We start from the raw sequence: 25503 nt of genomic DNA on the forward strand, positions 1-25503 counted from the left end.
TTCAGCGACGATTGCGGCAAAACGGTGGGAAATATCGACTTGAAACCTTCACTATCGTGTTCCTTGATCAATTCTCTATCGTTTGGTATGTATTTCGTTTCCCTAGCTCTAAAAATGGCGCGTTGGGAGCGCCGGAAGTCGGCAAGGTCACAGTCGGCGGCAGAAATTCGAAAAATCAAAATTTAAATTTTTGAAATCTGATTGTATTTTTGGATTTGGGAGGTCCATTTGCTCCCTATAGAAGCTAATATTGCTGCATATTCCCATTGAGGTGACAAGAATTAGCAAAATAGTGGTTCGGGCGCTTTTCAAAAATAGTACCGGACGCTGTTCCTCTTGTGACGTCATAGCTCCGTGACCTGACCTGACCCGGTCAAATTTCTTATACCATATGATAGCCAATACTTGCCCCAACATGCATGGGAAGTTTCATCACGATCCATCAACCGATGTCCGTACCACCGGCAGGAAACCTCGGGCGTTGGCACTCAGTTTGTGAAAATCCGGCCGGAGGCTGTACCTCTTATGACGTCATAACTCCGTGACCTGACATGACCCGATCAATTTTTTTTCGGCAAAAGATGCGCAAAGGTTGCCCCAGAGGGTATGGAAAATTTCAGCCCGCTACGACAAGCCGTTTAGCGTGCACTTCGAAAAAACCTCAGGGGGGGGTTGATACAACCCCCCCCCTAGGCGTTCTAGGGTTAAGTGTTGAAGATGCGATCGACTTGTTGGGTAACAAGCCGGCCATGATCGTGTAAAATGGCTTCATCGTAGATCGATTAGTTTCTGAGATATAACCGGAAATGTAAAAGTGCAAAACCTACCGCTTAATCTCGCGAGACCTGTACATGATCATTTCGACATTTTATTTTTCTGGTCAAATATCGTGAAAATGACACGCGATACATGGCCCCATTTACTGTTACTTGTATACCAGGCGCTTGTAACACTACGGTTTCCGGGCACTTACACCGTTTGCGTGACTGTCTAGTGGTTCATTGACTGGCAAATGAGGTGACCACATTCATCTTGACTACGTCTCCTACAACCCCAATGATGTCCCACGAGCACGCTTTATCCCGAATCACACCGTTTTGTTCCGCCACCGTTCCGCCGTCACGGCTCAATTTTACGCCATTCATCATTTCTGCCGTTGGAGCCTCAAAGGTCGCCTGTTGCGACGCGGTTCTCTCGGGCTGCCTTCATGAATACAGCGCCGCCGCTCGAACGATCACCTGTGGGAGTGGTAAAAACGCCGGCCACTGGCCCCATTTTCCGGGCGCGTTCAGGACGAGTGAGACTGAATGGCCGCCGGTTTTTCTGGTCCAGCCACGTCAGACCTCGGCACAGAGGAAATGTCCCAGTCAGTTCAAACCTAATCGCTGCCTTACGATCCAATGCCCATTTATTTCAGGCGCTGATTATAGCTTATTCGTCAGCTCACCGATGTTCGACAAAGCAGATATTCAAAAGAAATTTGTTGGTCTCTATGCCGTTGTAAAATGGTGACTTATCCGTTTGACAGAGCTACCATGATAAATCAGTCCGTATCAGATTCTCCGTGAATACAATGTGCACACCTCTGGGCACCTGCAGCGTCTGTAGGTATGTTGTAATTGGGGGTGCCGCGTCCTCACAGGGAGCCATGGGCCGGCCAGACTATACAGGGAGATGCACTCCTCTCTATCTGATGGCTACCTTTGGTATTGTTCGCAGCTTGTTTTGATGCGGGGGACATGACCCCACCGGCGCGGGCCGGCCGCGGGCGCCTTCATGAATACAATCACGCCTATCGATCAAAAACTGCGACTCCGTGATGGAGAGCCTTGTTTGGGGTGGAGGCTGAGTTATACCCTCTGCGGACTCATCCCTCAGTTCTGTGCCGCCGCCGCCGCTACCGACGCCACCGTCAGTGTCCCCGGCAATAACTCATCACACACCCTTTCCGTTCCAGAAGCGCCCGCCGCACCCACCACCACCGAGCCTGACCCGACGACACCGCCCGGTGCCGAGACCGCCACCGCGCCGGACGCCGCGCTGGACGTTCTTCCCCTGTCAATTACCCACAACAGCACGCAGCTGCAGCTGCCGAGCACGGGCGGTCGTCTGACGTACCGCGCTGACGGCAGGCCGCCGGTCACCGTGAACGGCACCGAGCAGCTCGACAGGGTGACGGTGACGGGTCTACTGCCCGGCACTGGCTACGTCTTCACCTGGGTCGGGCCGGCCGGAAACAAGAAACTGCGCGTCGACACCAGGCGTGAGTACCTATTGGTAACGGGGAGCGGTTGATACTGCAACGGGTACGATACTGTTTGGAGATGAAGGGAAAATGTGTAAATAAAGTAGAAGATGAAAGTGCTATGAATTAATAAGAGAAAATGCCCTTAGCTCTACATCCATGACTTCAATGAAGAACGGCCAAATCCTTTTTTTCAAAACTCCAAGCCAAAGTCTTAGTTCAGCAGTCCATGACTCACAAGACAAATACCGCAGTGTACTATCGTATTCACAACGAATCTAGGCGACAGTCTCACTCAGATAAGGCGTTATAAATGTGAGCTGCTAAGCAATATGTCCACTTGAATTTAATCTCTACGCTAGAGTGACTGTCTGGTGTCGTTGCCTGTGGAAATGTTTCCAAGTGTAAATCCGCTTAAAGCAGCACACAGACGTTAAGTTGAGTTTCTATTCTTATCAGCTTGAAATCAAAGCATGTCCGCGCAGACTAATGATATCATGAAAATCTCCTCGAATTTGTTGTGTTTGGACATGGCGGACTTTTTCAGGCAGATGTGAAAGATATATCGCATCCTTCTCGTAGAAGGTCTTTTTATTACAGCAACAAAGTTTTCTAGTTGAAACTTGAAAACGTTAGCTGAATATCGCGTTAATATAAATAATTGAAAAGGGAGGCGAAGGTAAGAGAGCTTTTGGTATCAGCAAAGTCGAAATTCACAGTAGCATCGATTAAAATAAACAACGGTCATTCAAATGCAACAGATTTACAAGCGAATGCCCTCCTTTGTTGAGCGCCATGATTGGAGTATACAAACCCAACAACACAGCAAGACCATCTCATAAGGCGTTCGGGGTAACGGGCGTTGCGGGCATGTCGCTGTTGCCATATCGGAGTTGGCGGTTTGTCTTTGACTGACCAATCGAGCGGGGTCGGTGTTGGAGCCCCCGCGCCGTCCGCATCGGTCAAACCTTCTCGGTAATGTCCGCTCGCCGCCATACATTACCACACAGCGCGAGCGACACCGGCGCGCTAACTGAATCATAAGCGTTCTCACATGGAGATCAGACGCTCAAGGGCGCCGTGATATTCGAGCAACAGACGGCGGTGGTGACTTGCAGTTCTGGAGTTGAGAAGCGCACCCCCGATTCATGTTGCCATATGGAGACTTGATGGCCAGAGAAGGGTTTATCAATTATAACTGATCATGACTGGTTTACTTTGATCATTTATGACAACACAACCATTGTAATGCAAGATAAATTGTGTATTATGTCAGAATATATTTAGCTTGTCATTGTAACTTATCGTCTCCATTGTTGTGCTTGTTCCATAAACGATTTAACCCTCGCCCGTAAACGGTGTTTTGCCACCTTCGCCCATGCAGGGGGGTGCGACCCCCCCTGGCGTTTGAAAACGGAGCGTCGTAGAGCTTAGCGGAAAACACCAACGAGTTGCTCTCAACGAGATCTCGCGATTGGTGGTATATTTTTGGTCCTAGGTCCACATTTGACCTACTTATGGCCGGTCAAAGGTCAAACTTTCGGAAAAATCTAACTTTTTCAGATTTCCGCGCCGATTGCGGCAAAACGGTAAGAGATATCGACTTGAAACCTTCACTATCGTGATCCGTGATCAATTCTCTATCGTTGGGTGGGTATTTCGATGTCATACTTCTAAAAATGATGCGTTGGGAGCATCGGAAGTCTGCAAGGTCATTTGGGCATTGGGTCACGTTAGGCGTGTGACGTCACTGACCTGACCCTGACCCAAAATGAACTACAAGAAACAACCGACGATGCCTGAAATGGATAGCAAATTCGAATTCAGGGCATCAAAATACCCCGAAAAGGCATGCAAGTGCAAGAAGTCATTACAGGTCAACCGAGGTCAATGACCTGACCTTGACCTTTAGTAACCTTGAAAAGGTCAACGGACATTGTGCCAATGTCAAATCAGCCAGTTATGATTCTAAAACAATCCATCAGTGTGTCAGGTCAGTCGGCATTTATACCAATGTGAAGCAATCTCCAATTTAGCCTAAATCTGGCCGGAGGTTGTTCCCTTTATGACGTCATAACTCCGTGACCTGACATGACCTTGACAAAAAAAATACCAAAAGTTGCGAAAAGGATGCCCCATAGGGTACTGAAAATTTGAGCAGGCTATCTGAAACGGTTCGGCGTGTAGCTAAGAAAAACCTCAGGGGGGGGGGGGGTTGCACGAACATGGGCGAGGGTTAACCCGCGCCCGGCTGGGGGTCCTGGATTTCCACGCCCTGCTGGGGGGGGGGGGGTGTTTGAACACCCCCCTTCTAACTCGGCTCCTGGGCCACGTAGCGACACGCGGAAGGCGGCGTTCCAAAGAGCGTCAAAAATAATGACGAAATCACTTCGGTCAATTTTTTGGTCAGGTCAAAGGTCAGGTCACCAGAGGTCATTGAAGGCAAAATTTCGCCGATTTCAAGGTCGAATGTCGACAATTTCCAAGAAGCCAACGCATAACTCGGGAACCAATAGAGCTACAGCGCCGCGGAAAAGCGCATTCGATAGCCCTATTAACGCCCTTTCTGAATAATTTTCTCAGATTTGACCTAACGTCAACGGTTTTGCCTGCAGGGGGCAAAAACTGCAAAAATAGCCGATTTTTTCGGAAACAGTTTTTCTGCAATAACTTTTGACTCAAGCTTGTACGAGCTTACTTTTACCGGCATCGTGTTCCTCTCGTCAATACGCATCGAATGAACTATAACTTGACCTTGAAAGGTCAACTTGAAAATTTGACCTCAGGTCAAGGTCATGACCTGACCGGAAAAGGTCATGTTGCATATCAGTCGATCGGTATCGTCGAGATGAACACATCTAAGGCGTTTTCATCGCTCTAGCATGCCTCTATCAAAAGTTATTTGCGAAAAACTGTTAGATACTATTCGTGACCTAAGATGACCTCAGGGCATAAACAGGGGTCACGAACACCATTTTCATGTTCAGTGTGTCTAAACCACTTGTAATTCAGTGTTTGGGAGTGTTTATAATGTCTTTCGTCCAAAAGAGGCGCATTTCAATTTTCTCCCATTGACTTATAATGGGGAGGTCGCAAAATTGTCCTGACCTTAGGTCATCGATATAAAAATTCTGAGATATACATTTTGTACATGCTATTGCTCTTAGCAATCGCTGAAAGTTTCAAAGCGATCGGTCACTCGGTGTAGCTATGACAGACATTGAAACTTTTTATGAGGTGAGGTCACTTCAAGTGACCTGGTGACCTGACCTTGAATGACCTTGGTCTGAAATTTTCACAACATGTGTAGAATTGATGTATGATAAGGTGTACCAAAAACGGCGGCGCTCCGCGCCGCCGTTTTTGAGATATTCGCGAAAAACCACAAGGGGGGGTGTTCAAACACCCCCCCAGCAGGGCGCGGGTTAATATTGATTTGCATCCCATTGCCCTGCACTGCATACACTCACTAAATATAAATGTCCCTGCATCGTCGCTCTTCGAAACACAAACTACACCGAACACCCCCCAGCGTAATAGCTCTGTTTTCTGACGTTACGCCTCCCTCCAAAGCCGGTTGCGAAACCAAATCCATCTCCTGTGGGACCAGAGAGATGCATCTGACTCTGCCCTGACCTGACTGACTTGACTCTAACCTCTCCGCAGCCGGCTGCGTGACCAGCACTCTCTCCTACAGGGTCGGCACCTGACCCTGACCTGACTCTAACCTCTCCGCAGCCGGCTGCGTGACCAACACCACGTCCTACGGGGTTGGCGAGACCTACCACATGGGTTGCCAGTCGACCTGCGTCTGCGGCGGCCCCAACCAGCCGGCGTGTCGACCGAGGTGCTCGGTGGCACGAGGGACAGTCACCGACCCACTGTGCTCGGAGAGACCCGACCCTGCTGACCCCGAGTGCTGCGTAGAGCTGGTGTGTGCCGCCAGCAGTCCCGCAGGTGAGTAGAGGGAGATCAAGTAACAAGTAACTCTAGGGAAATAGAGGAGACCGAGAGATCGTAGAGTAGAGTGGCGAGCGAGGCAGTCGGCCGAAGAGACCAACAAGGTAATCGTGCCTATCTGATGAATGGAAACATGTTCCAGTTTTGTATCCATCAAGGTTCACGTTAACTGGTCTACATGCACATTCACAACAACTGTGCCGCGTTGTACCCACGATGAAACTTGGTAGTGCCCCCTGCAACGCTGCAATGCATCGTGGTCCGCTCTTCCGCTCATGAAATTTATGCCTGTTGATGCATATCAGTATTTTGAGGTTAATGTAGACGGATCTGTTGGCAAGCAATGTATACGAGAAACTGGGACGATCTTATTCAAACTCAGGCGGTCGAGCTATAATCCCGTAACTTGACTGGACAGCGACTCGACTAACGGTTCAGAGTTTACTCTAACTACGCAGCAGGTTCGCTATCTCAGCTCCGTCCGCCGTCTTTGTCTGCAGTGTGGCGGGATTAAACTTGTCAGATTCAGAGGAACACGTGTACATCTCGAACCTCAGAACTCGCCTCGTCACGTATGTACATATGTACTTGCACAGAACTGACGAGACCGTTTGGTTTTCAGACGAGATCCTGGCTGAGGAACCGGAAACCACAGAGTTGCCATCAACAACCACCAGCAGCTCAACCACCGAGTCAACCACCACCTCCGCCGAGCCTTCCACCACCACCACAGAAGACACACCATCCTCCTCGCCATCAACGGAGCCCTCCCTGCCCAAACCAAGCCTCATCGTGACAGCTCGCTCTCACAGCGCCGTCACGCTCGCCTGGGACGACTTCCAACCTCCTCAATACGCTCAGGGCTACGTGCTGCAGTACCGAAGGACAGGAGGCGATTACCCCTGGCAGAGACGCGAGCTGCCCCCGCAGCGTGGACAGACCGTGCCGCTGGCCAAGGTGGATGGTCTGATGCCCGGAACGGAGTACGAAGCACGCGTCTCACTACACGCCGATAATGATCCGGACGCGCTGGGTGATTCGACTGAGACGACCCGCTTCACTACCGATGGTAAGTGATATAGGGGAGCGGTGGGACGGTGACAGGGGTGGATGGATGGACGGGCTGGCGGACGGATGGATGGACGGACGGAGGGACCAGTGGATATAGACGGCACGTGGACGACGGGGTTGAATAGATGAACGGAGATGAACAGATTGACAGATTGACAAATGAACGAATGCACGAGCGGACAACAAGGCGAATGGACGATTGACGAATAGATGAAGTTATCAAACCGACATGGGCCTAAGCGTCTTCGTTTTAACTTCTGCCGAACAGTACCAACTAGCAAGTAACTAAATGATCCATGACTCTACCTTTGATAAGTTACAGGTCTTTGGACAGGTAAACGGCAAAAAACGACTTATTTGTACCAGTTTCAGAGCTACATTTTGTTTTCCCTGGTAACATGCGTTAATGATGACAGCAAATGCTCGCTGGGAGCCCGATCTCTACCGATATTAGGCGTTTTGCTCATTAACTGATGGAAAGCATTGTCATGTCATGGACCGTGAGAAAAACGGGTCGCTCCTTTCACGCCCCGACTGACGACGTTCCTCAGTTATCTGCAAAGTTGGGCCACCGAATAACTTTTAGACCAGAGTTTTGAGAAAGTTGAAGGGGTAGCCACCCTAGTGTTACACTTTTCGCGTCCTTATCCGCCAATGTGAGAAAATTATAGCACTGGCTCCGAAACTAATACCTTTAGCAATGAGATATCAGTCCCATATTGCTGCAAAGTGATCGCTTCTACGACGATACCTGTAAAACCTTACTTTCAGACATCGTGGCATCACACTTTTTCGTTAAATTGGCCGACTCAGCACCACATTCTGCCAATGACTGTGTTTCACCCTACAGATGGCTGCGTGGAAGGCGAGAAGTCGTACGCTGTCGGTGAAAAATTCAGCCGCGGCTGTGAGGAGAGCTGCACCTGCGAGCTGAAGGGCCGAGTGCAGTGCGCGCCGCGGTGTCCTCCGCCACTGTTCCGCGCCGGTCACTTTTCGGCCGACCCGCTGTGCAAGGAGACGGCACTGGACGATTGTTGTGTGACAGCCGTCTGTGACACGGCGCCGCTCGACGAGCATCACCAGCAAGGTCAGTGGTGGGGGGGGGAGGTCAAGGGTCAGATCAGGGTCAGCCCCTGAGCTGAGTGTCAGATTAGAGGCTGAGGATTAGTCGGGGGCTGAGGGTCAGTCGGGGGTTGAGGGACTGAGGGTCAGTAGGGGGCTGGGGGTCAGTAGGGGGTCAGAGGGTCAGTCGGGGGCTGAGGGACTGAGGGTCAGTAGGGGGCTGGTGGTCAGTAGGGGGTCAGATGGTCAGATCAGGGACGGTCTGACCAGCAGTCAGTGGGGGACTGAGGGTCAGATCAGGGTCAGTCGGGGTCAGAGGGTCAGATCAAGGGCTGATGGTTAGCTCAGGGGCTGTCTGTGATACGGCGCCGCTGGACGAGCACAACCAGCAGGGTCAGTTGGGGTCACATCAGGGCCAGTCGGGGACAGTGTGACCTAGAACCGCGACTCGAATTCTGGTAGGGCATTGTGGGATATTTCTTCAACTGCGTAGCAATGTTGGTGAGGTTCAAATAGGCGTAATCATAATTAATTATTGATGGTATTCTCACTGGACTAAGAAAATGAGCCAGCTATCGGGTTAATCAAAAGTTGTAACAATCAGACGATGGGAAAAATAGTAATGTTTCTGTACAACTTTATTGAAGCGCCCTTCTTTCATTCTGATGAGCCTCCGTCCAGTCTATTTTGTCACATGAGTGACTGAAATAAATCACAAAGCTGACACCCTGCTCCCGACAGGCGCGGACGGAGTGGACCAGTGTGAGTTCGTCCACTGCGGGCCCAACTCCCAGTGTGAGATGATGAAGGCAGCCTCTTCCGGTGGCGAGGCAGACTCCATGGAGGCACGCTGCATCTGCGCTCCCGGATTCACGCAATCCTGGGACAAGCCCGATACATGTGTGAAAGGTGAGACCACAAATACAACGTTTAAAAGTACACGGCTGCCTGTTTCGATAGCGACCGGATCGCTATCGCATGTTGGCAAAGCTGCAAATGAAAGTTTGAGTGTTGTTTCATTAGGAACAATGAACATGTATGGATGCACGCAATTTAAACAGTACCGTTTGATATTCGCGACAAACCGGTTTTAAGTAACCGTACAGGCTGCGAGTTTAGGTTAGCTTGTTTAGGAAAAATGTTTACATTTTACGAACCCTTGCTCATACAGCTCAGACTAAAAATGTGATTCATGCAGTTTATCAGATTGTGTGACACAGCCACTTACTAAGCACCAAGTGGTTACTGAAGTCGGCTCGCAACGCAAACTGCTTCGACAACAAAAACCCAGCTCATTTAGACTAAACATGTCCCTTGTTCTCACTGGAAAAATGGCATATCTTATTTATTACGGTGATTCTGGTGGTAGAACTTTGTAACTATCGGCTTATATGGTTAACAATATGCCTTGATGTTTTTCTTTTTTCAGATTCGGGCAATGTCATTTTGAACCGAACCGGTTGTGAGTACGATGGCATGCTTTACACGCCCGGAGACGAGTTCTTCAAGAGCTGCGAATACAGATGCCGGTGCTCGGTGAAAAATCAGGTCGAGTGCAAGGTAGGTGGCGAAGTGAACGGAATAAAGGTGATGAAGTTACCGTGATGACAGCAGGTTATTTTAATCTTTGAGAAAAAAGTAACATTGTTGCGTGGGTGAAACATTGCTGTTGCGACAGGACATGCGTGTCAGTGTGTGAGGCATCATATTTTTCTTATATTTCCAGTCTGGAATTCATTGTTATATGTAAGATTAGTACGGCCATCCACAATAATTGCTAACGGTGATCATGTCACCGTGTTCCAGCCCCGCTGCAGGTGGATGGGTGAGACTCACCCGTCCGTGAACAGTTACTAATGATGATCGTGTTACCGTGTTTCAGCCCCGCTGCAAGGTGGACCAGTCAACAATGCTGGACCTGCCGGCCGGCTGTGTGCGTGTACATGAGCCCGAGCCAAACCAGCACTGCTGCATGGAGCTGAAATGTGACAATGGTACGACCGGTCGGTACACGCTCCACCGACCATTGTCTGCAGAATGCGCGGTCGTATTTGGAATCCCCAATAAAGACAAATCGAATCGGAATGCAGCTGAGGTTTTGCGGCTTAGCCGCAGATCCATCACTTCTAATTTCTATGCATCATTAACCACTAGTACCTAATGACCTGAACGGAAGGATTATGCAAATATCAGTTCATCTACCATTTACTTCTGAGAATTTTCTTCTGAGATTGATTTCATAGGCAAATTAAACAATGAATTCGTGCGCATAAAAATCGATGAGCTAAATTCAAAGCGTCGCAATTTATGGTCAAAACTAAATTTTATGTAGGAGTTGGCTTGTAGATCTTGCTAGCCATGAAGCAACCGACCTTCTTCGGAAGAATATTTTGTATGGTTTGTCGTAAATCATCATACCATTCATTTCAGCAACGTCAGCCGAAGAAAGCACCTCAGAGGGCCCATTCATGGAGGACCCCCTAGAAGGCGAGTCGATCAGCACGCGGTTCGGCGCGGCGCGGCTGGACCCGGCCTCCTCCGACCTCAGGATCGTCGGTCTCGACGCCGTCGACGCCGGCTCCACGTCTGTCCGAGTGGAGGTGCCCGAGGCAGTAGCTCGCGAGCTCTCCGGATCTCTGAAGGAGGCACCCGTCACTGTCCAGTGGCGGTATATCGGGGACGGTGCCTGGGAGAGCCGTACCGTGCCTCACCGGCTCCTACACCTCGGTGACCGGCTGCTGACCATGCTAGTCACGGGTTTCGGGAGGCCCGGTGATGCCATCCTGAAAGTCAGCCTGAACGGCGAGACGAGCGCGGAGGTGCGCGGGGCCGATCTCCTCTCCGAGCAGGACGGCGGCAAGATGAACGAGGAACACACAGGTTTGTGACATAGCAGACGAGTTTCGATGTAATTCCCATAAAGTACCGTGATGCGCTATATTTTGTTGCCAGGCGGCGCTGCTTGCCCTTGCGGACAGCGCATGCTAAGTCATATGAAATATGTAATTCACGATTTCGTTGTCGCCGTCATAACACATAACTGTCTTGGACAGAAAAGCCTGTCACGGAAAGCAAATCACCGAACACTTATCTTGATCCACATGTATGGTAATAAAGAAACGAGTGCATGCATGCAAATGCTGTATAAATATTCACAATGAAATGTTCATACAAGGCCCACCTCACAGCGCTTGAATTGAATTGAATGACCTGTGGTTGAGCTACATACAGTGTAACTGATTCCAGTATCTCTTGTCACAGGCGCGAACCACGAACAGCCAACGGGCCAGGAGCCAGCAGCGGATACAGCCGAACCCATACCAGACGAGGGCTTCGACTGCGTCTTCAACGGCACGTCTTACAAGATCGGGGACGAGTTCCACGACGGCTGCCGCCAGTTCTGCCTGTGCACCTCCACTGGTGTCAGCTGTGCTGCCATCGAGTGTCCGCACCACTTCGGCCTCAAGCTGATCAACCCCGACTGTCTGGAGTGGAGTCATCCGGAAGACTTCCACCCGACACCCCCCAACTGCTGTCCGGAGGTCACCTGTATCGACGACGGCAGCTGCCAGTTCCGCGGAGAGACCTTCCGGAACCTGGAGAAGCTGCCCGAGAAGCTGACCGGCTGTGACGTCTGCTACTGCGAGTTCGGCAACGTCACCTGCCAGTCGTCCTGCGCGCCCGTGCCGGCCACTCCGCCGCGCGAGCTGCCCTGCTCTCCGGACCAGATCACGCTCGGACCTGGACCCAACGGCTGCTGCAAACTCTGGCAGTGCAGCGATGACGGTAAGCGAGGCGATCAGCGCGGAGACATGCTTGTTGTTCCAGGAGTGTACTCTTTATTATGTAATATGTTGAGATAGAATGGCTTTTAATAAGGTCACATCATTAATTCATGAGTCACAGTAACAAATAAAAACAATTTGTCATCACTTTCATAACAGTAAGTCATACTAAGTCGTGCTATTATGAGTTTACCGCTAATGTAGTATCTTTGCAAAAAGCCCAATAGTGCCGGATCAAATCTACTTTCACACGTGTCGGTAATTTGTGTCTGTATGTTTAAACGTGACATCATATCCATCCTCTCAATCAATTACATCCAAAAGCACATGTTCCTGCCACCCTAAAACAAAATTGTGATTGTCTTTTTACATTACCTAATTGTCATTGTGAATATTTCTTTTATTTTCAGAGACCGCTAACAAGACGACAGGACAAACCGACACGACTGATGTTGACTCTACGACTGGCGATGAGTTAGACACTTCGACCTCCCCAGACAATGTCCAAACAACCGAACCCTCTATCGAAACGCTCACAGACAACCCTATCCCACATGACCTAGAACATCTCACCCATGACAATGTCACTCAGACAGAGATGCCTTCTTCTAATGATTCAGAGGAGCCCACCCTTGAACCAGAAACCACGCCCGAGCCTGAGCCCTCACCACCTGCTCCAGTTGATCCAGAAGCAACGGAGAGCCTTACATCTACTGACGACGTCGCAAATCTGGGTGAGGCTATTCCAAACGAAGAGACATCTGAAGCGACTTTGCTTAAGGGTAAACTAACAACAGAAGGCACAGTTGAGCCAGCTTCGGAGAGCTCTGACGTCACAAAAGCCCAGGAGCCAGCTCAAGAGACCGAAGAGATTCCTGTTTCTAATAATGAAGCTTTAGAAGATGTGAGTACAGGAAACGAGGACACCGACGCGTCTTCTGAGCCAGGAAACCGACCCAATAAAATTGTGGTGATTGATGGAGAGCGCTACCTGGACTCCAATGGGAAGCTGTATCCGCTCCCTTCACTTCCAAACTTTGTTCGCCCATCAAATGCGCAACGACCTGTAAAACCATTTAGGCCACAGCCAGGTCAGCAGCCTCCACGACCAGTTCCACAGAGACCTCTACCTAGCAACGAGGAGTCAAATCCCGGCAAGCGCCCAGATGGTATAGGTGGCGTTCCTCCGCCAAGGCGACCGCCGGTTCCTCCCGAGGAAAGTAATGACGAAGAAGACGAGCCATCAGTGGTAGTCATCGATGGAAAACGCTTCCTTGAGAGTGGCGGAAAGCTTTTCCCACTGCCGGGAGTGCCAAGCGTCACCGATCAGGAACAAGACCAACAGACATCTGGTGCTCCCCAACCGGGAGCTCGTCCGATCCAGCCAGGAAAGAACGTTCCCCCTAGCCAAGGTTTCCGGCCACCACAGGGCGGCCATCCGGGATCGCTAGGACTGCCAGGACAGGGACGACATCCCGCAATCGGTGGACATCCTGCTGCACAAGGTGGCCGCCCAGGCCTGGGGGTGTTCCCTGACACAGGTGGGCGTCCTGGACCTGGAAGACGCCCAGTCAGGCCCAATGGGCCCGGTGCGCGTCCGATACTGGTCGGTCCCAACGGGGAGCGGATCCGCCTGGGTCCCGATGGTCGTCCCCTGCGGCCAACCGCTTCTAGCGGCCGACCGGGAAGTCCTGGACGTCGCCCCGTCTTCGTTCCACACTCTCAGGAGAGTCCTGAGATCATCATCTTGCCGGACGGACGTCGCGTGCAGGTGTTCCCCGACGGCTCCACTCGCCCTCTAAGCCGACCTACGAGCAGTCAGCGTCCACAGGAGCACCTGATTGCCATCGGTCCAGACGGTCAACCGATCCTGGGTCCAGATGGTCGGCCCATCACGATACCCACCTCCGCTGCCAGAAGACCGATCGGAGGCAATCGTCCGACTCCTCTGCACCAGCAGCTACAGCAACAGAACGTCCATCCCCTCAGACGGCCGCGTCCGCCGTCCCGTGGCGAGAGCGCTGGCGAATCACTTGGCAACTTCTCTCCCGGAGATAGGATTCCAATTGACAACCGAGGTCGACCAATCCCGGTCGGACCGAACGGTCCCGTGCGCACACCGGTGTTCGACATCATCATCGGTGACGACGGTCGGCCGATCACAGACGACGACGGGAGAACGATGTTGTTCCCGGTTCACGGCGGTGCTGGAGGTGGACCGTCGCCACACCGCGACCAGGAACCAGACGACGCCACTCTGCTTTTGCAACACCTGGCAACATCGACTCCGCCACCAGAACGCGAGCAGCACCTCGGTCAGCACAAGGAGGGTAAGGAAGGACCGTAGTTTGTTCGGTGGCAGTTAGTAGGTCGATGTGTGGTGGCCGACGCTTGCAAGGCGTTCTGCTACTCTGGTGGTGTGGTGTGGAAGTGAAGGCAGAACAGGCTTCACAATGTTCGTGGATTGGTGGAGGGAGCCTTTTGTGGACTGAAGGTGCAGCAGCTTGTCGTCGTATTGGTTCGAGCTCGAGCGGTGCCGTAATGGGAAACAAACAGCGACCCAAAACGGCAAACATCCATTCCGAACATGTGGGCCACCTCGCTTGTCTTGTTTTGGGGTGATGGACATCCCAAGGACTCCTCTGATACGTGTCAGACATGCTGCATGAGCTTGCCTCATCCTCCATAGACAGTATCCTTCATGACTAACTAAATGGTGATGCCGCTTCGAAGTAGCGAAGCCGTAACGGACGTTGTGGTGACTAACACATGACTTTGGACATGGAACACTGACGAGGAGGTGACATGACAACATTTGCCCTGCATAGCTAGACCTGAAATCAAATATCTGCCCTTGAAGAAACGGTCAGACAGACGCCACTCTATATGATAAACTTAACTTCACTGAATCGATTACCGTAATGATGCTGATTTATGGCTACCTGAATGTTTTCTAAAACAGCCTTGTCAGCGTTTAAATTATTTTCCGAGAGCCTACCAAACATTGCAACGTTCGGTCCCCAAACATGTGACCCATTAAGGACATAAAATCGCCCTGCTCTTATTCATATATCAGAAGTGCAAAGCCATATTTATTTCAATGTGATGAGCACGCCATCAGCTTAGCAACATCATCAATGCTCCTGCAGTCATAAGTCATCCCACTTCCCCGATCTTCAAAACGTTCTTGTGAGGTGGTGGTGTGGTAACATCGCCGTGTCGCGTTTGCAGTACCGTCTCGGCCTTCTGTGTCCGTGCCTTCCAGCGTGCACACTGAGGGACTCGGCATCGGACAAGGTGCGGTAAAAACTTTGACGTTTTTAAATCTCGCGTGCCATTTCTCAAAGTTTCACATGAATAAACATTTGCATTTATAACGTCAGTCTTGTTATGTCGCCTCGCTATATTCATCAGTATGAATGAATGGCTTTAAACTACATAAGTGAAAACATTGGTTAAAAAGAGCCTAGAATGACGTTTGTAACTAGGCTTGCAGAACTCTGATTCGTGAAAACTGAAGATCACTAACGTCTGTTGACCATCCGATGCAGGTAACGACATCGACAACCTGCGTGTCCGAGACGTGAAGCCGAACTCAGTTCAGTTTTCGTTCAGCATCCCGCCCGCGCTGGTCGGCCTTCCCGGCCGGACAGAGGTCCTCTACACAGATAACCCCAGGTGAGTGGACTGCACTAGGCCAAAGATTGATGACTAAGATCAGATGCAACGTTGATGCGATGTAGTACATACCTCGAATTACAGTCTAATCCCCAGCCTTCGAAATGTTCGTTTAGGGATTGTATATTTTAGGTGAAGCAATGTCATTAAAGGGTGTTGCAGTAATATTAAATCAACGTCTTCAGAACACAAATGAATTGCTCGCCTCTTGCTCCCTCAACAGCGTCAAGTATGACATGTCGCATCTGTTTCAGCTTCGGCGCGGAGTCGACCGACTGGGACCGGCGCGTATTCCAGACACCATCCGGCCTGCTGGACCGCACCGACTTCGTATGGACGCTGGGCGACCTGCGGCCAGCCACCACCTACCTCATGCAGGCCAAGGTGGTGTTCGAGCAGGTCTCCACCATCCTGCAGAGCAGCATCGTCGAGTTCCGCACCCGCGATCCCCCTGAACGTGAGTGGTTAGGTGGCGGGAGCCATGGGTTTCATAGATAATTTCAATTTGGTTGATCTTTCCCTTAGCCTCGACATCAAGCCTACCACCAAACGTGCATGCGTCCAGAATCGCAAGATTTCAGTACCAGAACTTGATCGTCAAGGGAAGCATTTTATTTACCAAAGGCAGGCTGGCAAGCTGGAACCTCTTGTTTTATTGTACAATAAAACTAAAAAGTAGCATTCGATTGAAGCTTCAGTACAAAAACTTGATCTTTTATCTTTTACTTTGCTATATGTACGATGATACCCGCCGACACTAACGGTCTGCCTGTCGCCTCTGTTCCAGCCGAGGTGGCGCTGCCGCCCAAGGTGGAGCTGGACGCGGAGCTGCAGGAGCTCGAGGTGGACACGAACTCGGCTGAGATCCAATGGCGACGCCTCTCCGACCAGGAGCTCAACTACGTCGACGGCATCCAGCTGCGCTACAGAGACGTCGATGTCGACGCGCAGGTGAGGAAGAAGAAGGCGGTATGGCGTGCTGTAGGAGGGAACGACCACAGCCTGACTTTCGGGACTGTATTGTGAAGAGAATGATCGCCATAAGAGAAAAGCTTATGCGCTCATGATATGCAACTGTAGTCCTCCCTGTATTCCTTTGGCCCAGATATCGTTTGGTAGCCGATTGACCCGTACCCCTCGGGCTCATGTATGGTTTGGTAACCGATTGACTGTGTAGGGCCGTGTAGCAGTATGGACCTTGACATCCCCCATCCCGTTTTCAGGTGTGGACGATGACGCCCTTCATCCACCGTGAGCTGACCTCGTACCGGCTGACCGACCTGAAGCCGGACACCACCTACGAGGTCGACATCGTACTGATGCCCTTCACCGACAAACACACCGAGATGGTCTCCTCGCACTCCATCCAGATTCACACGCAGGCAGTTGTCGGTTAGTACACGGAAACACGTAAAAATGTAATAGCGTAGTGGCGCAAAATGCAATAGCTATGTGCAACCCTGTTGTGAAACTCCTTTTCCTGCGAAGTTCATTCTTCAGTTTTAATTATCCTCGTTGTCATGGCGCGTCCTAACAATAATTGGTGACATGCGTCCTTCACACGTATCTGTCATAAAGTTTTGAAACATCCAAACGTTGCGACTTTGGTGCTACGAGTATATTGAGCCTTGCAGTCATTTGATCGGCATGAAGTTAAGTCAATCATCATGTTTGAAAATTGTTTGATGATTCATGTTTCGCAACAAGTTTCCTCCAAAGCGATCGTCTTTCCTCTCCGTGCCGTTCTTCCTCAATCACTTGCGAGTAGCTGCGTCGTTGTTCCTTGTTGCAGTCACACGTCCCGATAAGCATGACTGATCCCATTCATGCTATTTCAAGTGTGCAGAGATTAACCCCAGAACATCAGCTAAATACCAGTTAACCAGCAGACTAGCCAGCGTTCTAACAAGTCCATGCTTTTAGCCTAACTTATCGATCTCCTTCGCTCGTCAACAGACCGGTACGCCTTCAACGTCTCTCTGACGAACGTGGAGCCGGGTCCCACCTCGGTGAGGGTCAACTGGACGGGAGTGCCCAAGCCGCAGTACCAGTTCGTCAACGTCTACCGCATCGTCTACATCTACGAGAAGGAGCGTGAGGAGAAGCACACCTTCAAACTGGCTAAGACCTCCGAGAGTCCCTCAGTGCTCATCAAGGGGCTCAAGCCCAGCAGCAAGTAAGTTATTAATTGACACAATGTTCCGACTGATTGCTGTTTTTCAACATCACTAATTTTATTTAAATTCGATTGCCGTCAGATCATTATTGCTTATCTACATTTTGATCCATTTTATTCGTGCTACTGCAATTTGTTGAAGAATCGCTTCCGCAACGACTCATTTACAACACAGTCGTTTTTAAATAACTATGATCGAACGGAGCAGCCGCAAGTACGAGCCCAATGTTTTGTTGTTGTTGCTGTTTTTTTTTGTCGACTATCAAAACTGTTACATAACGCTTGTCTCTTTGTCTTCATAGATACCAGGTGTGGCTGGAGGCCTACCTGAAGAACGGCAAGAAGCAGGTGTCGGAGGTACGCGAGTTCGTCACCAAGCCCGGTCCGATCGGCAAGGCGGAGGAGATCCGGGTGGACGCGGCAGGTAGGCGTCGGCGACGGCGAGCAGGGAGACGCTCTCCATACCGGTCAAAGACAGACAGACTGTCGCGTCGAGTTTTCAGTACCTATTACAGCTAAAATAGGGGTCCATGCCGGTCACGGAAATTATACACGCGCGCTTCTTTCAGCCAGATTATCCCTTGGAGAAAACGTCAGTCAACACCGATGAGCACATACTCTCTCACATCATTGCAGCTACCCTATCCCAGTGGTTGACTTCCAGTACGTTTGTCGTTAGCGCCCCCTGCGACGTTTCGCTTTCGGCCTGCTCACGCCCCCTTCCTCCGGCAGGTTTCGGCGGCAAGCTGCAGCCATCCGACGACTACTACGGAGGTATGGTGGCTGCTGCCATCATCGCCACCATCGCCATCCTCCTGTGTCTGTTCCTGGCGTTCCTGCTGGTTCGGAGGCCGCCCAAACCCGCCGAGCCGACAACACCGGCCAGGAAAAACGGGCCCAGCTACGAGAACCCAGCGTTCAAGGTGGGTACTGGACAGTGAGTGACGTGATATCATGACGATGACGAAGCCGTGAGGTTGAGGATCTTAGAGAGCTAAGTGACTATTAACTGTGATGAAGTTTCTCCCGAACTGACTGATGCTAGCGCGTGGACGTGAGCTTAGAGTTTTGAGCCTTTGACATTTTGTACATAGCGTCTTCTTCCTAACGACCACGTTGACATCCGAAGCGAACCTGACGACGCAATTGTGCCTCTTCTGACCCTCTAGCCGACGGAGGCGACGGACTCGGCCTCCTCTGAGGGAGGGAGCACGACCATCACCACCTGACTGACGTGATGACGTAAGAACGTGACAAACGGACTCACGGTACTTGCGTCGGTACAGGCCGGGGACTCAGTGACTGATAACAGACGTAACGGTGACGTGTGCTGAGGGACATGGGTACTTGCCTTCATCTAGAGGATGAAATGATTGTCTGGTACTATTGAACTGTTACGCTATCAGGGGAGCTTGGAATAATTACGTTTTATAAATTATGAAGTAACATCAATGGTCAATAAGCGGCGCTTATCCATACGGCAACAGGAATCACTGGGATGGACTGCCAGACACAGACGTGATCTGACATGACCAGAGCCAAACGATTCACCGAAGACCAGCGCTTGGCTGGTGATTTATTTTCATTTGACGAAATGCATAATGTCACTTATGAAGTTTGTTCTTTTTGTGTGCAGCTGTTGACTAGTTCTGCCTTCCTCCTCAGAACTCCGACCTGGATATGAACGGATCAAATGGCAACGAGAGGTTCTCATAAACACGTCTCGCGCAAGACGAGGAGACGTTCCAAAAGACCGCTTTTTATATAGACGATCGGAGGTGATGTCAAGGTGACTGGACTCTATGTGGAGCCGCTTCACCATCCAGTAGGAGACGTTGTATAGTGGCGTGACTTTATCACGCGGAGTGACCCAGCTACGCTCCGGGGTGACTTGGTCGTGCCCGGACCTCGCAGTTAGCCGTGCCACGCCCTCAGCCCGGCTGTAGCGTCCTGTGGCGTTCACTAGGAGTCCAGCCGAGCGAAGCAGCAGATCTCTGGGACCCAATCACGCGCACCGTGCCAAACACAGCCAGCCGTGCCTCGGCGCGGCGAGTTCGGGGCCAGGACGGAGCGGCGCCGGCCAGCCCGGAACCTCAGCTCCGTCGCGGTGAGCCCTACCGCGGGTCAGCACCTCAGTACAGTGAACCTGTGCCTTCAGCGCGATCTGACGAGTGATCAACGAGTGCCTGAACGTGTTGTGCAATGCTGGTGTCTGGATGCATTCCTGGTGGTGCGCGTGATGAATGTTTATGATGTATGACGTGGTTCGCTGGTGTGGTGGACGAAGGTAGTAAGTCCAAGTACTTGTAGTAGGGGTTTGCAGGTCATGTATTTTGATACCGATAAATGTCATTCCATGTTGTAGATGTGTATGTATGTGGCGTTTTCTGGATGTTAACGATATGTTTGTGCTCGTTCGCTCTGGCATATAATGCCTTTTGTATGCCCCATCTTCCTTGGACATGAAGTTGACCGTGAAAGAAATGGGTCGACCACGGACCAGTAATAGTTCGCGCGCCTTTTGCTCCATGACGCGGAAGGCGAATAACCCTGCCGGCCGCGCATCCGTTGTTGTTTTTTACGTCTGCTTTAAGCTCTCTCGCAGTGAAGGCTGAGTGTGTATTCCGACTAGCAAAAGAGCACATGGGTACTTACTTTTAACCTCCATGGAAGGAACACACCAGCCGTTGTTACCTGACTTATTATGTGTGTGATCAAATACAGTGTACTGTAGAAAAAGAGTGTGCATGCGGGTGTCACCGAATATTTTAGGACAATAGGACATGCTGTTGATTACGCGTTTGAGAAATGAGAACAGTCCTACAACATGAAATATAACACCTCAACTGAGGCGAGAGCGACGGGAGCCGTGAAGACCATCCAAAATTCTGAACATCCTGCGGGCGTCGTGAGCTCTAAACCGGTGTGGGACTGGGTCCACTTAAGCTAATGGATACTCTCCAGCCTGACCCTCTCACTCGGGAAGAACAGGGTCCCCCGAGATCTATTTTATTCCGGTTGAGCTTAGTGTGGTAGGTACCCTCGAAATGTGGTGTCCCCTACAAGCTAAACCACACAGATCTGCAGAGCGACCTCTTAGATAGCAGTCCTGTCCGTCCAGTGTATACCACTCAGCCAGCTTTGTGCTCGCCGAGTGGAGCGGCTCCTGTTGGCTTACGGTGCTGCCATCTGTTGTACTTCGACGCCCAAGATTTTGCGTGCATTCGGCATCCGGACAATCAGGGATACTTTTCCGAGATCACCGGGATCATTCGGTGTTTTAGGCTGACACCGCGCACAACGGACATGACACCAAGTAAAAGAGCCATTAGTGAAGCAAAAGCAATATAAAGAATGCGACTAATTGCATCGATGGTCCCTGCAATACCAAATAATTACCGGAGATCCCGGATAATTATCCCTCAATTTCCAGATACCCAACGCACGGTTTGTCAGTCCCTGACAAAGACAGACGCGTCAACATAGTCTCTTCGGCAGGTGAGGAGGCACAGGCTAGAGACGAGCCAATCTCTCGCGATCGATCATCTCTTATCAGCATAGAGCTTGGCCATTGTAAAACGTTGTGTTGCTCTCAATCAAGACCATGGTTTTAAATGCTTATTGTTTAGGCCAACGGGTAACATATGTGTAAGTTATGCAGTCCGCCTCCCCTTGAAGCTTTTGAAGAAAACATTTCTCGATCTACAAAAAAAAAGATTAATTGAAATCGCAATTCAGTGGAAGGATATTTCGACACAACATTGGAGCAAATACAAGTATGTAGACCACCGCGTTATCGATTAAATCGCTGAAGTTCAATATCACATCAGCGAACGATGCGATAAAGCGATTATAGGCACACATTTCAATAAAACAAACGGTGATCGATAGAATTTGCAAGTTTTTTCGAGGCCGGCATTATCATACCTACATATACAAAACCGAATAGCCGTTAACCCTATTAGTGGCAGGGGGTTGTTTTCATCCACTCCTCAGGTTTTTCGGGAATATCTCCGAAACCGCTGAAGCTACGATGCTGAAATTTTCTGACTTTTCCTTAAACTAAATTGGGCACATTCCCTGAAAATTTCAAATTCATAACTTTACCAGGGGCGGCTCCAGAGCACTGGGAGTGGGAATTGGGGGTCCTATTCGTGAAGCGAGTCATTTGGGCGAAGATCACGATGCTGATGTATTTTAACTGTATGCACCAGTTTTACGAACAGTGAATGAAAGGTATCATGTGATAACATATACAAAGTTATTGTACATCCTCTTTTGACACGTTTTTGCTATAATAGGCGGATCCAGGCGTCCAAAAAGGGGGGTTATGTTCTACCTCCCAACATAGGTGCCCTGACACCGCCTATGCAAGACCAATACAATTGTAGTCGTTCTCTCATAAGATAATTGCAACATAACAAGACCATTACCAGTCCACCCTTTTTAGAAACAGTACTAACAAAAACCTTATTTACTATACTTTTTGTGTACCCCCAATCTCAATGATCTGTATCCGCCTATGGTTTTTGAAAATGCATATTTTTAGGATCCATGTGAATTCCTGGTTCATTCTCTATCGATCGGCAAAGGTTCAGAAACCTGGCCGTGATAAACAGTCTAAAATGTATCTGTAATTTGCCCGTTTTTACCCCCCCCCCCCTCTACCCCCTATTGACATTTTTTAATTTTAATTTTTAAGAAATGTAGATCACGTTGAGCGAAATCGAATGCCGTTTGAATTTTGAAAATCGGCCCGTTAGATCTCGAGATATCAGGGGGGTCGTAAACAGCCCCCCCCCCCTGCCACTAATAGGGGTAGCCAGGAGCCTGCCATTAATAGGGTTAAATCAGGAGCCTTTTCTCTCACGTGCCTCCACAAGTTGGATAAGGAAACAGAGTACAGAAAATATTCAATAAATCTATTGAAATGGCATTTAACCCTCGCATGTGTAGGGGGGGGGGTCGGATGGACCCCCCCCCCCATGGTTTTTCGCGAATAACTCGCGTAAAAAGCGGCCGATCGCGACGAAACTTTCAGTACCCTCGCATTGATCAATTTTACACCTACCCTGAAAATTTCATGACCCTGACCCAAATGACCTTTGACCTGTGACCTCTTTTCCGAGACCATGTTTGGCCGGAATCGCGATTTCGCGTATGTCGGCTCGCACTAGCCGCGTGTTTGCAAGCTTTTCGTGGTTTCAAACGCTCAAACATGTGATTTGATGTTACTCCAGTGTGTGTCAAGGTCACCTGAAGGTCAGGTCAGGTCATTGACCTTTGGTGACCTCGGGTGACCTCGGTTCACTTTTTCGAGTTTTACATGTTTCTAGGCTAGTTTTTGGAGCTGAATTCGAATTTAGCAACCATTTGAACATTTACGAAGTAGTTTTGGTGACTTCGTAACATGTTACGAAGCTGTCAGAGGCGGTTGACACGTACTACGAATACCCGTCACGATGCCTACTGGTTGACCTGACCTGACCTGACCCGACCTGGTCTAAATGCTTCAAGACATCATCTGTGATCAAAACTAACACGATATTCGTGATCAGCACCCCGAAAAACCCCTTAGCAGCCACACTTTACGACTTTCTAACAGGTCCCGATTTTCCCGACTTTAGGTCATTGACCTGACCTGGAAGGTCAACCAATGACCTAGGACCTTAAAATTGGGTATCATCGGCTTCCTCTCGTCACGGGCAACACGCTCGTTTTTTCCGCGAAGCTCTAGCTCGATCAGGGGCCAAACGGCAAGGGGGGGTCCAACCGACCCCCCCCCCCTACACATTAGAAGCTGGCAAACGCCGCACACATGCGAGGGTTAATATTCCGTTTTATTGACACCAATTCGTGGTTTTAGCATGTCCATTGCCTATTCCCACTGTGGGTAAAGGAAGCTTACAACACAATACAACTCACCGTCAGCCGCCACTGCCAGGGAGCAGCCACCGGTCGCTAACGGGGACTGTGGAACGCCGTTGGGGCCACTTTTAGAACGTGCGGGTCTTGTGGGATTACGTGTGACTGAGCGTATGTGTTTTCGTCTCCATCAGGTATCATCCATTTTTTACTTTTCACTGTTGTGACTCGAATTCAAGAATAGCGATATTGTATAGCCTGCCTTCTGAACCCGATACTGGACGCATAGAAGCCGTTTTAGATAATTCACTGCGAATGGACAGAGAAATACAGGAGCTTAGAGCCTCGAACTCTAACCTTCGAGCTATCCTCGCTACTATGCAAGTCCGTATCGCCAATCTCGAGGAGCGGGCAGCGAAGTGTGCTGCCAAGGACGACGTCGAGTCTCCCACATCTAGCATCCATCTAGCAGACCCGACCGTTCCTGACAGAACCACGGAGCCTACTGGAGATTCGTCTGGATCAGGAGATCCCACCGTGGTTCCAGCCGCTGATCAGGCAGAGCCTGTACCCAGTGCGGCTGCTACAATCAGCGGCGTCACTCGCCCGGAGCCTGGACAGACAAGTGCCTCGTCCAAGCCAACGCCTCTCACCATGCCAGAACCAGACAGCAGCGCCGCTACAGGAGATGAGCCGGTCTCTCTGCCACCTCCCTCTGTCTCTGCCAGGCAGAACAAGGACAACAAGAAGCCGGAAGGAAGCCAGCCACTGCTGCCAGCGAGTACCGAAACTGACGTGGCCCGCTCTCTCGATTTGGACCGTCTGGCACGTGCTATCGTCTCCCATATGCATCAGCGTTCTGGTCCTGGCCAACAGACCGACACAGACGACAGTGGCAATGAGGCGGGAGAGCACAGGGCGCCCGCTGACCCTAAACCGAAGGGCCAGAAGCAGCGTCTTGACCTGCCATCTCGTCCCACCGGGAGAGATCCAGTCCGCAGAAGGCGATTCTTCCGCCCTAGACAAGAGCACCAACAGCAAGGGAAGCAGTTCCAGCGCCAGGCGACCAGCAGAGAGGCGTCAGTTCATGGCTATACGACCCAGCGTAACTCTCAGCCGCCGTATCCGTGGCAGCAACGCGTAGCCGAGGCTCCTCTTCAGCAGTCTCGGCCACCACCGGCTGGTCTTCAGCCAATGGTATGGGGTCGTCAGTCAACGGCTCCACCGCAACCTGAAGTTGGTCAGTGGCAAGGTGCATACAGGTACCAGCAGCCAGGAACCCCATGGCTGGAGCCCCAGAATAACGAGCAGTTCTCTCAGCCTCCTCCTCCTCAGATGGTGAACATCCACCTTCAGCCAAGGCCGCAGACCATGAGCCAGATGTCACAGCTCTCATCAACTCTGCAGCAGACGCAGCCAATGCTACAGCAGCTTCAGCTGCAGCAGCAAGGTACAGCGCTCCCATCGGTGCCGCCGCCTCAGTATCTGCACCGGGAGCAGCAGCACTTGCTGCAGCAGCAGCAGCAACAGCAACACTTGCTGCAGCAGCAGCAGCAGCAGCAGCAGCAGCACCTGATGCAGCAGCAGCAGCAGCAGCAACAGCTGCCACCGCTCCAACCGCAACCTCGAGATCAACAGATGCAGCAGCAACAGTGGCCACG

At 50.7% G+C, this 25503-nt stretch overlaps 1 protein-coding gene across 5 annotated transcripts in view; it reads left to right on the forward strand.

The window, feature by feature from the left end:
- Positions 1–20718, forward strand: part of LOC122388618 — a 55186-nt gene extending 34468 nt beyond the window's left edge. The window contains exons 5-24 of one of the 5 annotated variants that reach the window (XM_043379820.1): positions 1958–2263; positions 5984–6202; positions 6828–7274; positions 8127–8363; positions 9080–9247; positions 9768–9898; positions 10221–10332; positions 10769–11218; positions 11600–12124; positions 12534–14453; positions 15355–15420; positions 15675–15801; positions 16056–16258; positions 16589–16752; positions 17025–17193; positions 17758–17977; positions 18280–18401; positions 18710–18900; positions 19147–19219; positions 19643–20718. In XM_043379820.1, coding sequence (XP_043235755.1) covers positions 1958–2263; positions 5984–6202; positions 6828–7274; positions 8127–8363; positions 9080–9247; positions 9768–9898; positions 10221–10332; positions 10769–11218; positions 11600–12124; positions 12534–14453; positions 15355–15420; positions 15675–15801; positions 16056–16258; positions 16589–16752; positions 17025–17193; positions 17758–17977; positions 18280–18401; positions 18710–18900; positions 19147–19206 — 5837 coding nt within the window. In that variant the 3' untranslated portion in view covers positions 19207–19219; positions 19643–20718. The remainder of the gene's footprint in view (positions 1–1957; positions 2264–5983; positions 6203–6827; positions 7275–8126; positions 8364–9079; positions 9248–9767; positions 9899–10220; positions 10333–10768; positions 11219–11599; positions 12125–12533; positions 14454–15354; positions 15421–15674; positions 15802–16055; positions 16259–16588; positions 16753–17024; positions 17194–17757; positions 17978–18279; positions 18402–18709; positions 18901–19146; positions 19220–19642) is intronic. The other 4 variants (XM_043379821.1, XM_043379822.1, XM_043379823.1 and 1 more) reach the window with 4 other exon arrangements.
- The last annotated feature ends 4785 nt before the right edge of the window (positions 20719–25503 follow it).

This window comes from Amphibalanus amphitrite, unplaced genomic scaffold, assembly GCF_019059575.1.
Source record: "Amphibalanus amphitrite isolate SeventyFive unplaced genomic scaffold, NRLGWU_Aamphi_draft 000328F_arrow, whole genome shotgun sequence".
NCBI classification, from domain to species: domain Eukaryota; kingdom Metazoa; phylum Arthropoda; class Thecostraca; order Balanomorpha; family Balanidae; genus Amphibalanus; species Amphibalanus amphitrite.